This window comes from Acinonyx jubatus, chromosome C1, assembly GCF_027475565.1.
Source record: "Acinonyx jubatus isolate Ajub_Pintada_27869175 chromosome C1, VMU_Ajub_asm_v1.0, whole genome shotgun sequence".
Classification (NCBI taxonomy): domain Eukaryota; kingdom Metazoa; phylum Chordata; class Mammalia; order Carnivora; family Felidae; genus Acinonyx; species Acinonyx jubatus.
The window spans coordinates 199,539,369-199,557,734 of record NC_069381.1 but is presented as its reverse complement, the minus strand read 5'-3'; the positions used below and the strand labels follow the sequence as shown (position 1 = coordinate 199,557,734).

The window sequence follows — 18,366 nt, the reverse complement described above, 5'->3', positions numbered from 1 at the left end:
GAGGCAAAGGGTTGCCATGGGGACTACTCCCGCCCCAACTCTGAATAAAAGTATGAAGGCCAGCCACTCTGCTGGCTCCTCTGTTCATACCTAGGAACCCGGGGCTGGCCAAATGGTGCAGGCATCATTGCCTCCATGCCCCCAACTCCTGCCCTGACCCCCGAGGCCCCTCCGAGGTTCTGTGACCTCCAGGCCGGACTCTCATCCACCTCTCTCATCATCTCACATCACCTCAGCAGTTATCAACCCTGGCTGTGCCACAGGATCCCCAGGGGAGCTTTATAAGATGGTAATTCCAAGGCTCCGTTCCTAGAGAGATGCTGATTTCCTGACTTGGGGGGGTGCGACCAGGGCAACTGTATTTTTTTGTAGAAACTAGAGGCTTGCGATGCATAACACGTGATAGGCACGATAGCTTGCTGAGAAATACAGGCGCCTCATTTCCATAATTAGGAAAATCGTCTGTCACCCTATGGCATCTATATTATTTGTTATGACCAAGATCTACAAGAAGAGCTGGCTGAAACCAGGGGCACAAGGTAGAAGATACACGATTTGCTGGCATTCTCGCTAGCCTTACAAACATGTGCAAATACAGAAGAATTCAGCACAGGGTTACGTTATGTCCATCCCCTGATGACAACTGTCAGAATTTGTATTGGACGTGCACCTTACATCTGGAATCACAAATAATGAGCTAGAACTGAACTAATATTAATGAGCCAAGATACACCAAGAGCTAAAACATCTGTAGAACACGAGCATGTAGACAGCCAGAAAATATTGGGTACTCAGTCTATTTTTACTCCTGGGAGTGCTGCATAAATGTTTAAGAAGACAAGCTGATGTCAAGGGGCACCTGCATGGCTCAGCCAGTTAAGCACCTGACTTGATTTCAGCTCAAGTCACGATCTCACGATCCATGAGATCTGTGCTTACGGCATGGAGCCTGCTTGGGATTCATTCCCTCTCTGTCTCTCTCTCTGTCTCTCTCTCTCAAAAATAAATAAATAAACATTAAAAAAAAAAAAAGAAGAAGAAGAAGACAAGTCTTACCCAAAAATATGGATTCTAATTGGATCCAACAAGTTCAAATTAGCTGGAAAGGGAGTAATGAGATGTGCACATTGTTTTCGGTCAAGAGCGTATCTCCTGTGCTGAATTAATGTCCACTTATCCGTAATTATCCTAATTCCTATTGTTCTTTCCTCACAGTCAGGTCAGGGTGGATAATCGGGGAGCCTCACTGTGACAACACTTCCCTGTGACTTATGTGGGCAGCTCAGAGTCCTCGAGACCCCAGCCCCACCGTGGTCTGAAGGAGCAGACACTGGAAAAGGCAGAAGTTGCTGAGTGACCTGGTGACAGAAATCTCGCACCCCACCCCCTGCCCGGAGCCCAGCCCCCATTCTCTGCATTTATAGGGACCGCTCACAGGTGGATCCCTGCACAGGTAGTGGACAGCTATGCCCTCAGAGTCAGGAATTCCTCCCAGTTCTCTCCAGATCGCTCCATACAGAAAGCTCTGTATCCTCCCCTCTTCTTCCTTCCCCTGCTTACCATCCCAGCCTCTTCTCATTTAACATTTTTTAATCGCCTCTTAGGTGCTAGACACAGAGTTGCTCACTGGGCTCCAAACTGAAAGGAACTTGGTTTGTGCCCTCTGGTGGGTGCACAGCTGGTGGGGGAGACCGTGGGGTCTCCAACAAGGTGAACAGGTTGAGAGCTCAGTTCTCGCATGTGGGTGGGGAGGTGGGGAGAGCACAGAGGAAGTGCTTGTGCTCCCCCCAGAGAGGTCAGGGGAGGCTTTTCAAAGGCAGTGACATTTGAGCTGAGCTCTAAGGAAGGGCAAGTTCTCTGGGATGACGTGGCAGTTGGTGAAGAGACTGTTCCAAGAAGAGGGGACACAAAGAACCAAATATTGAGGCTAGAAAGAGCATAACGTGCTAGGCAAATACAAGGAGTTGAGGTTCAGCTGTGGACAGGGTGTCTGGGCAGGGAGTGGGGGTGGCGGGCAGGGTGCCAGAGTCTTCTAAGCCATGATAAGGACTTTGGACTTTGCTTCATGCCTGAGGGAAGCCTCTGAAGGATTTTAATAAGGGCAATGATATGACTTTCTTTATCCTCACAAACAGAAGAAATTTGATTTTAGTTTTCTATGACCCAGCAGGAATTTACAACTGGGGCTGGGCCTCATTGCCTTCTCCAGCCCCCCGTACTCCTGAGTCTCCGTGCCAACCTGCTTTCCCTCTGGTTGGTTTCCTGCCAACTAAAAACTAAAAACTAAAAACTACCATCCCCGTGTTCTCTTGCAGCTCGAGCTCCAGCCTCTCGGTTGTATGTGAGGCACACAGAAGGTGGGAGCGAGGCGGCGGTCATGGGGGCCAGGAGTGGGGGCGGGGAGGCTACTGCCCACCTCCCCATCCCCCACCCACCCCCACCAGCCCTGACCTGGGAGGCGCGGAGTAGCATAGGGCCCGCAGTTGTAGCGATAGCTTCCCAGCACTCGTCCTCCGGAGGGCGGCCAGTGTGACGCATCCCAGGCTGAGTGCCCCAGGGCCGTCCCAGGAGTCATTCCTGGAGGTCCAGCTTAGCACACCTTCATCCATGTTTGTGGCACCTCATTACCCCTATCAAAGCACTTCTGTTCAAAAGACGGTGCCCCTCTTGGTGCCCGGAGGATTGTTCTGCAGATCCTTCTCGGGCAGGGCCTTGGCCAACAGCGCGTGAAGCCAAGGCCTCTGTGCGAGGTCCAGGAAAACACAGGTGTTCTCATTTTCCATGGAGGGAGATGGCTCCACCTCCCACAAGATCCTTAAGTGGGGACACGGTGTTCCCCACACACAGAAAGTGGGTCAGATGCTGGGTCATCAAAAAGAATGACAAAGGTCTCCAATTATCAATAAAATCCCTTTATTCTATATTTTTTCCAAAGATAGCCATGTGACTGCCGGGGTGGGGGGGGAGGGCGGGGGGGAGAAGTGGCCTTTTATCTGAGAAGGAAACGTTCAAAATTATAAAAGTGGCCAAAGCTCAGGGTTCTACAGAAAGTACACTGTCTTGGACCACTGGCGTCTGGGAGCCTCTCGTCTGAGACACAGCAGTGGCCAGAAATTACTGTGCCAGAGAGAGAGAGAGAGAGAGAGAGAGAGAGAGAGAGAAGGGGGCTGCTCCAGGAAGGCCCGGGCCCAGCTCAGCACTGTCTCTGCAGGAAACGCAGGCCCACCTTCTTATTGGGAACCAGGACGATGCGGGCCACGCTCCTCACCTCCCCCGTCTCGGGGGCCAGGACCACCTCATACTGCTGGATCAGCTGGGAGGTAAAACACACATGGGCCTTAGGATCCGCGATCTCCGTCCCCTGCCCTCTGCTACACGCTCCCTCCCTGTGCTGCCCTTCCGCTCCTCCCCACGGCCTCCATCAGCCCTCCCTGGCCCACTCGGCCCTCCAGCCTCTCCCCCACTCACCCTTGACAGCAGCAACTGCATCTCCAGTTCCGCAATCCTGCGACCCAGGCAAGCCCGGACCCCATAGCCAAAGGGCACAGAGCCAAATGGATGCTGGACCCCAGGGGTAGCAGGCTGGCCCTTCTTCAGCCAGCGGTAGGGCCAGAAGCTCTCTGGCTCAGGGAAGATGTCAGGGTCACGGGACACCACATAGTGACAGAACACAAACTGGGTCTGCGGAGCGAGAAGGGGCAGCCCATCAGCTTAGGGCCGCAGGGCAGCCCTGGGAGCCCCAGCTCTTCAGCCCCACTCACGTTCTTGGGGAAGAGGAAGCCACTGACTTCGATTTCCTTTTCCGTGATGACCCGGGAGTTCGTGGGGACCACGGGGTAAAGGCTGCAGGGAAAAGAAAGCACAGGTTCGCCTCTGGTGCCCCAGGCCCTTCTTCCCATCTCACCCCTGGCCCTAGCGCCAGCCCAGCAGCCCCCACTTCCGACTCCTGTCTCTGAGTCCTCCTCTGCACAGACCCTGTGCTCCTGGGAACCGCAACCTACCGCAGGGTCTCCTTAAGGACAGCTTTGAGCAGGGGCATGTGTGCTAAGTCCTTGTACTTGGGCACGTGCCCGGGGGGTACCACGCCCACCACTTCCTTATGCAAGGCAGCCTGGATCTCTGGGTTCTTTGAAAGATGGTACAGGGCCCACGTCATTGTGTTGGATGTCTGGGAGGCAGAGGGAGAGATAAAGTGAGGAGGGATTTCTAGGAAAAAGGCTAGTTAGGTAGTGGGGGGAGTGTGAGTGAGCATGCGCAGAAAAATGAATTTGCCGCGAGCATGGCAGAAACAGACACAGGGGCTCATGGGGACCCTCCATGTGACTCCACGGCAGGATGAGGACCCATACGATGGAGAATCACGTTCTAACAACAAGGAAACCGTAACAGAGGGCAACCCCACGTGACAAAAGGAATGCAGAGTCTGACCAAGAAGGCGCTTGTGGTCGAGCTCTCTGCTTAAATTGCATCTCAAATAGATGTGAGATGTGACTTCCTAGCTGGCCAAGAGAGGCTCCAGGAGGCGATGGGATCCCTCTTACAAAAGAACCATTCCCAGAGCGCCTGGATCGCTCAGTCGAGTTGGGCGTCCGACTCTTGATTTCTGCTCAAGTTATGATCCCAGAGTTGTGGGATCAAGCCCCACATCAGGCTCTGTGCTGTGTGTGGAGCCTGCTTAAGATTCTCTCTCTCTCTGTCTCTCTCTCTCCCTCTCCACTGCTCACATGCAGGCTCTCTCTCTCTCAAATAAAAATAATAAATAAAAAACAAACGAGAAAGAACCATTTCCTGCCCACCTCTGCCGGGTTGAAGGACCTCCCTGTTTTCCTTCTAGCTCTACATCTGTGACATAGAAAGAGAAGCAGGTACCTGGAGGAACGAAGGTCAGGCTCAGATGAGGGTAATGGGGAATTGGTTCAGGACAGGAGCTGGGAGCCCCCGGTCTCCTTGCTGGCCCCCCTCACGCACCGTGTCTACGCCAGCCAGGAGCAGCTCGGGCAGGCTGCCCATGACCTCATGAGCACTGAGCTGTCCTCTGGTGAGCAGGAAGTGCAGGTAGCCAGATATCTGCACTTCATCTGGCCCACTTTTCTGCAGCTGGGTCTCTATCTCCTTGAGTTTCTGATCAATCAGCTTCTTCCCTACAGAGACAATGGAGAACAGAGGAAGACAAGGTCAAAAGCCATGATCTCCCAGGACCAAGAGCCACTCTGACGTCTGGAAGCATGAGGTAGGGAGTCCTGGGACAGACTGCTGATGCACAGACCCTGGAACCCACCCCACAACCTCCCTCCCTGGCCTCCTCACCGAAAGAGAAGATGGTGTTCCAGCCATCCAGATATCGCTTCCAGAAAGGCAGCAAGGGACGGCTCCACTTGGGGAGGAAGGTGACATAGAGTGAGTTCTGGAACATGAGCCCGACAGATCTTACGAAGGCCACGGTGTCCTGGGGGATGGGTCGCTCCAGGCAGCCAATACGTTTCTCAAACAGGATGTAGCAAATAGCTGGCAGTGCACAAAGGCCATCACAAGAGGTAGTGTCATGGCACCCAGAATCCAGGGGGCTTGAGGAGAGGGAACACGACCTGCCTCTGGCCCCTGCCCGCCCCAGCCCCTGTCCCCACAAGGGTACCTTCCAAGGCAAAGTAGTAGAAATGGTGAGCCATGTCAGACACGTGGTCCCCTGAGGCACTCTCTGCCAAAAGATGGTTCAGGTGGGCCAGGAAGTCGTCAATCACCTCATTCAGAGCATCGGTGTAGAGCGCAGCCTCACTGGGCTTCAGCATCCGCTGGTTCAGAGCTTGGCGTAGCTGGTACCAGTGGTGTCCTTCCCTGTGGAGGATGGAGGAACCGCACACTTGTAAGCAGCTGATGGAGGTTAGATTAGATGGGGTCTTCCCCCTGCCCCGAGACCTCAACAGGGTCTAGGAAAATCTCAGACTCCTAGACTTAGAATTACAGAATCACTGAATTTCAAATGACAGAATCTTGGAATCACAAAACTTCAGAATCTCACTATACCATCGTGGGAGTAGTCAAGATGGGCATCTGGAGCCAGACTCCCTGGGGTCAAGTCACAGGTCTGATGATTACTGGCTGAGTGACCTTAGGCAGGTGACTTAACGCCTCCGTGCCTCAGTTTCCCCTTCCATAAAAAGGGAATAATAAGCGTGCCTATCTTAGTAGGGTTGTTTGGACAACTACAGTGCTTAGATCAGAGCCTGGCACATAGCGAATGCTTAAGGAATGTCTACTCTGATTATCTTAGGATGCTACAACTCCAGAATCTTCTGTATGTGAAATGAGGAGGAACTCCGATGGTTCCAGTCCTCTGTGTGGCGGATGAGGAAGAAAGGAGGAACAAATGAGGGTTCCTGGGATGCTCAGATTCTGGACCTTCATGCTCTGCTTGACTTAGTGGGTCTAAGGGACAGGGAGACCCACCAGGCGGGTGCCCCAGCCCCTCCTGCTACGGGCATCCAGTAGGGGGTTGTGTCCCCATCCTGGTTAGACAGGGATGCTCACGAGGGTGGGACCATGCTTCCCACAGCGGGGCTTCATGCTCAGGAACTGTCCCCACCCACAGCTGTCCCCCAAACCTGTTACCTCTCCTAAGCAAGCTGGGTATGGGCCAAGTTTTTAAAAGCTAGTTGCAGAGTAATAAGTACAATATGGTCCAATTTTACGAGGAGGAAAGGAAATCCTAAATATCTGTATGTGTATCCACATGTTTCCACATAGAGTAGAGAAGAAAGACCCACCAAACTGTCAGGATTACTTGGAAGAATGGGATGGGAGTGGGTGGTAGACAGACAATATTTCATCATTGGAAATCTTACAGTAAGTATTACTTTTGAATTTTAAAAACCAATATGGTATTTTAAAAAGATAGACACTAAAAAGGCTTATGGCAAGAATCGGGGTTTATTTTTTTAATTTTAGAAAATTATTTATTTAAATGAACCTGAAACCCCAGGAGTTTTCTTTATTATGTTGGGAGACCGTGCAAAAAGATCAACTAAAAGTGTTGCTGACAAAGAAATGAAAGCCAGAGTAGACTCATGTATTGGAACTTCAGGCTGTAGGGTTTCTCTGAGAGTAAAAAATTCTCCCAATGGTAGCGATCAGATTTGCGGAACTTAGAACATTTTTGCGGTTGTTAAAATATTTCTTGGGAAGACAATGTTTCATAGAATGAGATGTAAAAATATATATATTTATGAACTTATGCACACATATATGCTAAAACAAAAAAGAACTTATCATTGGTTAGTAAAATAGCTTTAAAATACATGTATATGGTACAATATAACTAGGAAACTGGCTTTAGAGTAAAAAATTAAAAACAGGTGACAAAGGGGTGCACATAACATCCGGCTCCAATTCTAGATCCTGAGCCACCAATTCCAGTGGTGGCCTGACCTGGCGAAAACCTAAGACCCAAATCTTGCCCTCGGGGTCAGACATCAAGTTAAAGAGCTCTTGAAACAGAGGCCTTCTCTGTTCTCTTCCCAGAACTTCGAGCAAAGGGCTCAGTAATTGTTGGAAGTTCTAAAACTGTCTACCTGTGAAGGAGCCAGGAAAAAGGGGTGGAAAAAAACCACATGTGATGGGAGAATGGACGTATGGGCATCAAAGGCAGATGAAATGCACCCTCTCACCAGTTCGCTTCCTTTCCAAAAGTATCAAGGCATTAATTTCTTGAATTCCAGAATCAGAGAGATCTCGTTCGCCAGTGGCAAGCGATGTAAAACCTCTCTAGGCTTCAGTTTCTTCATCTGTAAAATGGGGATTATAATACTATCTACTTCATGGGCTTGTTGTGAGGATAAGGTGAGATAATAAATGTAAAGAGACTAGCCTGATACCTGGCATGTCACAAACACATAGTTAGCTACTATCCTTGGTGCCATTACCACAACCACCGCCAGGATCAACTCTCGTCTCTTAAGAAATGTCGAAAGCATGAGATGTCAAGCAACTAGGGAAAATAAAAGTTCATTACTTTGGAGCTCTGTTAACATACCATAGCAAAAAGAAACCTGTCACAGGGTGAAAGAGGTGATGGGGATTAAAGACTACATTTATCATGGTGAGCACTGAGTAATGTATAGAATTGTAGAAGCACTATTTGTACCCCTGAAACTAATATAACACTGTATGTTAACTGTACTGGAATTAAAATAAAAAACGATTTTAAAAAACCCTGTAATATACCCAGTTACAACCTGTGACACTGGGAATCGTTCATCGCCAATGATTCTCGATTGTTTACTTCAATTGGCATATGCGTATATAACATATTCAGCCCGTCCTCGAATTTGTCACTGCCAAAATAATCTTAACTTTTCTGGGTGTAACTTCAAGGCTGAAACCCACATCTGTTTCTATGTATGGAGAGCACCTGTGTTGTTGTGCAACAAGAAACCTATAATACATAATTTAGGAAATATTTTTAAAGTCAAATTCAGCTTTCCTAATTAATATGGTGACAATGTTTTTTCAATTACACATAGATTATGGTTCAAGTTGCGATATCTTCAACCATAATGTAGAATAATGGAGCTGGAAAGGTCCTAGAGAGAGCTTGGAGGCATTCTACCCCAAACTTCCCATTTTACATATGAGAAACATACGGCCAAGGAAGGAGAAATTATTCATTTGTCCAAAGTCATAAAGTACATTAGTGGAAAAGACAATGAATGGCCGCTGGGCTTCAGCCCATCCCAACCACTGCTTTCTAGACTGAGTATCAGGCTCAGAGGATGAAGGGAGAGCCTACCCTGCCCATCATCCCCTGGCTTCCCAATGCCATTGCCCTTGGGCCTGGCCCTCTGAGGCCTTGTACCAGTCCCTTTAGGCCCCAGCTCACGTGGTGAAGGGCCCATAAGCCAGGCCCTGTTGGTCCCGGTGCTCCTTCCATAGTTCCATGTCGTTCCGTACTGGGTACTTGCTCTCTTGCCGCATCACTTGCTCCAGGAGTGGGGCACTGGCCAGGTTCACATGCATCTGAGGCCCTAGGCGGGTTACCCACATTGGACCATACTTGGTCTTGTTCAGCATCTGTGGGGGTCAATGAAAGCTGAATAACCATGGCCCATCCAGGTAGGCATTTACTAGAGAGGAGATGGGATGGGGGAGTATCTGATAATCACACCAGAGCAAGTGGGATGGGCGAAAGCAAATTTTAAAGGAGGTAGGCACTAGGATGGCCTGTGGTTCTGAAAGAACACTGGGGAAAAAATGAGCACACAGGAGTTAGAATATTCAGAGCAATGAGTATCTGGCAGAACTGGGAGAATTGAGGTCCTTGGAGAAGCGAGATTTTAGAAACATGGGATGTGGTAAACGGGGGTATGTTTTGAGGTATAAACATATGGGGTCCAAGGTTTTAGAGAAACTGAACCCTTTAGTGAGGTATAATAGAATACTTATGGCTTCTGGCTTCTTCAAAGAAGCATTTAAATCTACTGCAGCTTGCTTTCAATGAGATAAAGATAAAGACCTCATGTATTCAGTGAGAAAAAAGAAACACAGTAGAAACTCCAGGAAAAACAAGAAGCTGAGAAAGAAAGTCAAGATTAAAATATGAAGTAAGGTATGTGGTATGAATTTATTTTTAACAAAAAAGTTATTAGCTGCTCAGTAAAATAATGATCAACTATTTTATCTTAGAATTTCTAAAGCACTTGACAATCGATACCCATTACATCTGTGAAACTGGCATTGGTGTAATGTTTTTATAGGTGCTGGAAATGAGGGGGAAATAAGTATACTTCGAGTTTTGGAGGTAAAACTTAAAAAGAATCCACAAACACTGACACTAAATTTACTGGCTAAGTCAACACCCACAAACTTAAAGAATTTGAAACATAGTGGTTTCTTACTGTTTTACTATTGGTGTTAAAAACTAGATTCTCCTAGGACCAATGCGACCTAATTGCCCTCAATATATTACCCAGTTGCCCAGAATCCACCCCGAACTAACAGCCGATTCTGTCAGTTCCTAGGAATACAGCCTTGACAACCCCCCCGACATCTGTTTAGTTTTGTTTCCATTTTCACTTCCCAGTAATGCCTACCAGCGTGGTATGATTTTGAACAGATGATTGTGTGTAAACTACAGGGATTCCTGGAGAGAAACAGGCATATTTGTACATTGCTGGTGGGAGTCTAAAATTACACAAACCTACATGGAGGACAATTTGCTAACATTTATAGAAATTACAAATACATTTATAAACAAAGTATGGGAAGTCTACATAATGGAATACTATGTCACCTTAAAAAAGGATGAATCAGCTCCTTGTGTAGTAATATGAAAAGTTGGATTGTAATACAGAAATATACATAATCAAAGTAGATTGTTAAATGGAAAAGAAATATACATAACCAAAGTAGATTGTTAAATGGAAAAGTATGATATCTTCTGTCTAAGAAAGGGGGGCTAAATTAGAATATACAGCATTTGCACTTGCTTTTATAAAGAAATATTGGGTCACATCAGAAACTAATTAAAGTGACTATCAGAAACTAATAAAGTGGGGCAGGTGGAGGGGACAGCAGTGAGAGGCAAGATTGCACAATGTATATCCTGTCATATCGTTTTGAGCTTTGAACTATGAGAATGAATTCAAAATTTTGATTTTTTTTTTATTTTAGAGAGAGAAAGAAAGAAAGCGTGAGTGGGGGAGAGAGGCAGAGGGAGAGAGAGAATCTTGAGCAGGCTCCACAGTGTGGGGCCTGACTCAGGGCTCAAACACATGACTCTGGTATCATGAGCCAAAATCAAGAGTTGGACATTCAACCAACTGAGCCACCCAGGTACCCTATGAATTCAAGTATTTTTAATCTAAAGGGAAAAAAAGAAAGTGTCTTGCAAAACAATGAGTCATCTGCCACTGATCAGGTAATTCCAGAAAGCGGGAAAGGCTGATCAAACCTCTCAATTCATGTATATACTCCTTAGATTTATAAGTTTCCATTTTGTAAAAGTACTTATATGTCTGTTTTTCTCTACTGAATTCTTTAGGAGAATTATCTTAAACGTAAGTTTTAATTTGTGATTCCAGGTGGTTTATTTAAGATATTAATGACAGAGGTGCTGGGTGGCTCAGTCAGTTAAGCATCCAATTCTTGATCTTGGCTCAGGTCATGATCTCATGGTTCGTGAGATCGAGCCCTGTGACGGGGCTCTGCACGGACAGCACGGAGACTGCTTGGGATTCTCACTCTCCCTCTTTCTCTGCCCTTCCCCCACTTGTGCACACACTTTCTCTCTCTCTCTCAAAAATAAACTTAAAAAAAGATATTAATCACTTAATAATAATGATAATAATAGTAAATATTTCCACGGAGCTTAGCATAAAACAGACGCTATTCCAAACACTTACGTTAGAAATTCAGTCCTCACTACCGCTGTATGAGGGGGGTGTAACATTACCACAATTTCATAAAAGAGGAAACTTAGGCCCAAAGAGGTTGCCCAAGGTCACTTTACTGGGAAGTAGAAGAGTCTGAATTCAAACTCAGACCACCTAGATGGTTCTCAACCACTTGCTCCATCGAACTACAAACAAACTTAGGCCCTTTAAAAACACATACTATCGGGGCACCTGGGTGGCGCAGTCAGTTAAGCGTTAGATTTTGGCTCAGGTCATGATTTCATAGTTTGTGGGTTCGAGACCTGTGTGCTGACAGCTCAGAGCCTGGCACCTGCTTTGGTTTCTGTGTCTCCCTCTCTCTCTGCTGCTCCACCTGTGCGCTCTCTCTCGCTCTCTCTCTCTCTCAATAAATAAATAAATAAATAAATAAATAACAAATAAACAAACATTAAAATTTTTTAATAAAAAATAATAAGTAAAAATATATACTATTTAAAACCAACGTAACTATGCAATAAACCAGGGTTCCTCACGGCACTATTGACATTTGGGGCTGGATGATTCTTTGTTGTGGTGGACTGTCCTGTGCATTTTAGGATGTTTAGCAGTATCCTTCGCTTTCACCCACTAGCATCTCCCTGCCCTCAAAGCTGTAACAACCAAAAACATCTCCAGACATTGCCAAAATGTCCCCAGGGAGGCAAAATCACCCCAGGTCGAAAACCTCCACAATAACCCCAACCTTGTTGTTGTTGTTGTTGTTGTTGTTGTTTTGTTTTGTTTTGTAACTCCAACCTTTTAATATGAGTCTTAATGCTTTAATTTTAGAGGACTCTTCTTAAGAAACAATACCTCATTTTGAAGAAATACTTATCTACAGTTTGGGTTTTTTCTCTTTGTGTTAAGTTCAAATACAATTACATGTTACAGTTTTATAAAAATGCAAATAGAGGTGGGGCGCCTGGATGGCTCAGTCAGTTAAGCATCCAACTCTTAGTTTCGGCTCAGGTCATGATCTCCCCAGTTTTTGAGTTCAAGCTCCACATCGGGCTCTGCAGTGACAGTGTGGAGCCTGTCTGGGATTTTCTCTCTCTCCCTCTTTCTTTGTCCTTCCTCTGTGCTCTTTCTCTCTCTCTCTCAAAATAAATAAATAAATAAATAAATAAATAAATAAACAAACAAACAAACATTTTTTTAAAATGCAGATACTGGTAATCTCTGAGTCATGGTTTATAGATAGGTTACTTTCTTCTTTATACTGTGATTTTTTTTTCCAGATTTTCTACCATGATCTTAGAATCAGAAAAAAAAAAAAGTCATATTTTAGAAGACTAGATCAACAACCATTTACTTGGGGACCAGCTTCTTCTCTGGAATCCAAAGCCTCTGGCACCTCTTCCTGGCTGTCAGCTTGGAAGTTTCTGAGGCATTTCCCCCTTTGCATAGGCCATGCTTTCTTTCCTCTTCCTTCATATTCCTCTTCTCAGTTTACTCGGTGGAACTGAACAAGGATCTATTTATGTAGGAACTTATTTTAGAAAGACACCATAATACTTGCTGAAAGAGTGTGCTATGTCTGTGAACCTACCATTAGGCCGTAACCTGAGCCAGTTAGAGAGCCCCAACGTTCTCAGATAGATCCTGTCCAAGTGCCACTTTGCAGAACAGAGTCCCCTAGGGATCATCTTCCAGGATGAATGGGAGGGGTAGCTTCCACCAAGTGAGACTCCAAAGGGGGGAGTGATGAATTCACTCAACATTTATTTATTGAGTCATATCCTGTTCCTCCTATACTTATCTAGGGCCTGGGGATACAGCTGTGTGCACAGCAGGAACAGCTACCCTTAGAGAGTTTACATCTCAGTGTATGAGCCACACAGTTGAGAATTTGATTACATATGCTTATAAGTTGCTCCCTAGTTAAGTCTTGTCTCTTCAACTAAATTGAAAATCTTCTAGGTCAGGAATGATGTCATACTTCTTATAATTGCAGTCTTCTTTTTTTTTTTTTAACATTTATTCATTTTTGAAAAGCAGAGAGAGACAGAGCATAAACGGGGGAGGGCTAGAGAGAGAGGGAGACACAGAATCTGAAACAGGCTCCAGGCTCTGAGCTGTCAGCACAGAGCCTGGCGCGGGGCTCGAACTCACGGACCGTGAGATCGTGACCTGAGCTGAAGTCAGCCGCTTAACAGACTGAGCCACCCAGGCACCCCCATACTTCTTAACTACCTCCCATGTTGCCTTGACATACCACTACACACATTTTAGGCAATATTTAGCAGATGTCAATGAATCAGGTGGAGAAAAAAGTTGCAGACAACACGAAGAATATGAGAGACAAACAGTGACAGACAGAAGCGAGGCGGAGAAGGAGATTCACAAGAAACCAGTAACAGTGGCTCCAAAGGAGTGGGAATTAGTTGTAAAAGCCTGGAAAAATAATCCAAAAAGGAAATTAAGAAAATAATCCCATTTAGAATTGGATCTGTTTTGGACTGAATGTTTGTGTTTCCCCAAAATTCATACAAAGCCCTAGTCCCCCAGTGTGGCTGTATTTAGAGATGGGGCCTCTAAGGAAGTAAGTAAGACTAAATGAGTAATTAAGATTAAATAAGATGAGTCCCTGATCCAATAGGATTAGTGTCCTCATAAGAAGAGACATCAGAGAGCATTCTCTCTCTCTCTCTCTGCAAGTACACACCAAGAAAAGGCCATGCGAGGACACAGGGAAAAGGTGGCTGTCTACAAGCCAGGAAGAAAGCTGTCACCAGAAATCAACCTACTGGCACCCTGATCTCAGACTTCCAGCCTCCAGAAGTTAAAGACAATAAATTTATATTGTTTAAGACAGCCAGTCTGTCATATTTTGTTACAGCAGCCAGAGAAAACTAATACAAGCATCCAAAAGAATAGAATACTCAAAAATAAATTTAGCCAAGGAAGTGAAACACTTGTACATTGAAAACTACAAAACATTGCTGAAGGAAACCAAAGAACTAAATAAATGGAAAGATAGCCCATGTTCATGGATATGGAGACTTAATATTGTTAAGATGGCAGTAATCCCCAAAGTGGTCTACAGATGCAATCCAATCTTCACCAAAATGCCAATGACCTTTTCTGCAGAAATGGAAAAAATCAATCCTCAAATTCATACGGAACTGCAAAAGGCCCTGAATAGCCAAAAATATTGAAAAAGAAAAACAAAGTTGGAAGAGTTATACTTCCTAATTTTGAAACTTACTACAAAACTACAATAATCAAAACACTGTGGCAGTAGCATAAGGATACATACATATATAGGCCAATGGACAAGAATTGAGAGTCCACCATCTATGGTGAATTGATTTTTGTAAAGAGTGCCAAGACCATTCAATGTGGGGAAAGAACAGTCTCATCAACAAATGATGCTGGAACGACTAGATAACCAAGTGCAAAAGAATTATGTTGGACTCCTACCTCACTCCATATACAAAAATTAACTCAAAATGGATCAGCAACCTAAATACAAGACCTAAAACCATAAAACTCTTAGAACAAAACATAGAGACAAATCTTCATGACCTTGGATTTGGCAATGGATTCTTAAATTTGACACTAAAAGCATGAACAATAAAAGAAAAAATAAATAAGACTTCATAAAAAATTTAAAATCTTGTACATCATAGGATATTACCGAGAACGTGAAAAGACAATCTATAGAATGGGAGAAAATATTTGCAAATCATACATCTGATGAGAGTTTAATATCCAGAATATACAAGAGGTCTTAAAAAACTCAACAACAAGAAGGCAGCTCAGTTTTAAAATGGTCAAAGGACTTAACATTTCTCCAAAGGAGAATACAAGTGGCCAATAAGCACATGAAAAGATGTTCAACATCATTGGTCATCAAGGAAATGCAAATCAACACCACAATAAGATACCATTTCATACCCAGTAGGATGGCCTTAATCCAAAAAACAGAAAATAACAAGTTGTTGGTAAGCATGTGGAGAAACTGAAACCCTTGTACATTGCTGATGGAATTATAAAAATAGTACAGATGCTACAGAAAACCATTTGGCAGGTCCCCAAAAAATTAAACACTGAATTACCATATGATTCAGCAATTCCACTACTAAGTGTATGCCCAAGAGAAATGAAAACATGCCACACAGAAACTTTTACACCAATATTTATAGCAGCATTATTCATAATAACTGAAAGGTGCAAACAACCCAAATGTCATCAATTGATGAACAGATAAGCAAATTGTGGTCTACACATGAAATGGAATATTATTCATCCATAAAAAGGAACAAAGTATGATACATGCTATAACTTGGATGAACTTTAAAAACATGTGCTAAGTCAAAGAAGCCAGACACAAAAGGTCATATACTGTATGGTCCTTTTTATATGATTTATCTGGATAGGCAAATCCATAGAGACAGAAAGCAGATTAACAATTACTGAGGGGCAGCAGGACAGAGCAAAACAGAGAGATTAACTGGTGACAGGGTGTTTTTCTAGGGTATTGAAAAAGTTTTGAAATTAGAATTAGTGATTTCATAACATTCAAAATACACTAAATGCCACTGAATGGTACACTTTAAAATGATGAATTGTATTATGTGAATTCCCTCCCCCCACCAAAAAAAAAAAAAAAGCATAGAAGTTTCTGGTATTTAAAACCTCCAGAGCCTCAGCGAGAACCTGATGTGAACAAAAAATAGCCCCTCAGAAAAGAAAGAACGGAAAGAGGCTGAGGAATGTCCACTTGAGTCAGTTCTTTGGTTCCAAAATTTTTCTCAACTGTAGATCAAGAAGGAAAGAGAACCAGACCAACCTTTCCTTTCCACTGTTAACTCCTAACCCAGGACTAGGGATCAAGCTTTGAGGGGTATTTGCTGGTCTGTTTAACTGTTCAGGGAAGAACACAGGGGCAGTCTCTGAGAATGCCCTCTGTTATGCAAAACTACTGTGTTTACAACTTTCTTAGAGGGCAATTTGGCAGGCAATACATGTCAAAGCCCAGAACAAAATCTTTTACCCAATAATTCCATTTTAGGGGTTTATTCTAAAGATGGGCATGATATTTAGTGATAGATATATCAAAGCTTTTACACATAAAAAAATCTAAATATATAACAATAAAGTTCAGCAAATTCTGGTGAAGCCATACAAAAGAACACTAGTCAGCCATTTAAAACTGCTATAGGTGTACTTGTTGATATAGAAAGGTATGCATATTTATTAATTAATTTATTTTCAAATACTTGAGTGGTTTTTTGTTTAATGTTTATTTATTTTTGAGAGAGACAGAGAGGCAGAGCTCAAGCAGGGGAGGGGCAGAGGGAGAGGGAGACACAGAATCTGAAGCAGGCTCCAGGTTCTGAGCTGTCAGCACTGAGCCCGACGCGGAGCTCGAACTCATGAACCACGAGATCATGACCTGAACAGAAGTTAGACGCTTAACTGACTGAGCCACCCGGGCACCCCCATTTGTTTATTTTTTTAAGTTTATTTATTTATTTTATTTTTGAGAGAGAGAGAAAGAGAGAGAGAGAAGTTGGTTCTCATGAACTGTGAGATCATGACCTGAGCCAAAATCACCCTGAGCCACCCAGGGACCCCAAAAGGTATGCACATTTATTTTTAATAAAGGGCAGCTACAAAAGAGTATATGGTATAGTTTCATTAAAAAATATATATATACACACATATATATGCATATATATACGTATACATACATACATACATACATATACTGATGACACATGGAGGAAAATGTAGAAACCTATTCACCAAGGATTAGCAAACAAGGATAATGCTTACTTACCACTAAGATTATGTGTGTATTTATGTACTTGTTTCACAAATGTTTATGAAGCACCTATGTGTACAAGGCACTGTGATATGTGCAGGGTTTGGGAATTATGGGAGATTTGGATTTTCTTCTTTTTGTGTCTGTATACTTTCTGATTTCTCTACAACAAACACATATTTATATATGCAGAATAATGTTTAATATTCTGCAAATTACTTCAGCCACACTGAAATGACATTTTCTCTTACAGGTGGTACGTAGTCAAAAACTATTAGCACATAACTCATATTTATGTGATTTTTCCAAAAAAACAAGAGAAATTTTTACAGGAAAAAAGTGCCTGTTCATTGTCATGTGTTTTTATCTCATCCACAGCTGGCAGTATCAGTTGAAGGGTCAGGGACTGCTTGGCAGGAGATTTTGTTCTAGTTCCAGCCCCAACACTAATGGGCTTTGCCACTTTGTTGGGGGATAGCTCCACCATGGCACCCTCCCGACTGTGAGACTCTGCTTGTACTCATATACACGGAGGCTTGAACCCAGTCTTCTCTGAGTCTTCAGAGTTCAATGCCCTGTGACACCACCCATCCCAGGACACGAGAGGACAGAAATCCTACAAGGAGCCACCACAAAGCTACCTAGCACTTGACTCCCTGTATCCCCTAGGAGGCTGTCAGGAGACCAACAGATTCTCCTCTGGGTTTAGATGAGGTGTGTGCTTTCTGCCCTATCCCCCTCAGAAAAGAGCTGCAGAATATAAAACCACCTAGCTGCAGTCTAGAAGGGGCACCTCAACATATCCCACAACTCACACTGCAATCATCCGGCCCCTTTTGTTTCGGGGCTGTCCTTTTGCATGTGTGGGACAGGGATCTCGGTGAGCTGGCACTTTTGGCTGATTCTTCTTTTCACTGTCTCTCTCTCTTTTTTTTAATGTTTATTTTAGAGAGAGAGAGACAGAGTGTGAGGGTGGAGGACAGAGAGAGACAGAGACACAGAATCCAAAGCGGGCTCCAGGCTCTGAGCTGTCAGCACAGAGCCCAACACGGGGCTTGAACTCACAAGCCATGAGATCATGACCCGAGCTGAAGTCCAACGTTTATCCAACTGAGCCACCCAGGCACCCTGTCCCTCTCTATGTAAGTAATAAACTGTCTAAATCTAAAT

General features: G+C 44.4%; 1 protein-coding gene across 1 annotated transcript in view; it reads right to left on the bottom strand.

Moving 5' to 3' along the window:
• Window positions 1-2,907: 2,907 nt before the first annotated feature.
• LOC106970103 (sterol 26-hydroxylase, mitochondrial) overlaps window positions 2,908-18,366 on the bottom strand; it is a 33,310-nt gene continuing 17,851 nt past the window's right edge. Inside the window, exons 2-9 of the mRNA XM_053215807.1 lie at window positions 8,873-9,063; window positions 5,633-5,832; window positions 5,308-5,505; window positions 4,969-5,141; window positions 4,002-4,168; window positions 3,762-3,843; window positions 3,469-3,681; window positions 2,908-3,313 (exon numbers count right to left, since the gene is read on the bottom strand). Of these exons, the coding sequence (XP_053071782.1) occupies window positions 3,194-3,313; window positions 3,469-3,681; window positions 3,762-3,843; window positions 4,002-4,168; window positions 4,969-5,141; window positions 5,308-5,505; window positions 5,633-5,832; window positions 8,873-9,063 (1,344 nt within the window). The 3' untranslated portion in view covers window positions 2,908-3,193. The remainder of the gene's footprint in view (window positions 3,314-3,468; window positions 3,682-3,761; window positions 3,844-4,001; window positions 4,169-4,968; window positions 5,142-5,307; window positions 5,506-5,632; window positions 5,833-8,872; window positions 9,064-18,366) is intronic.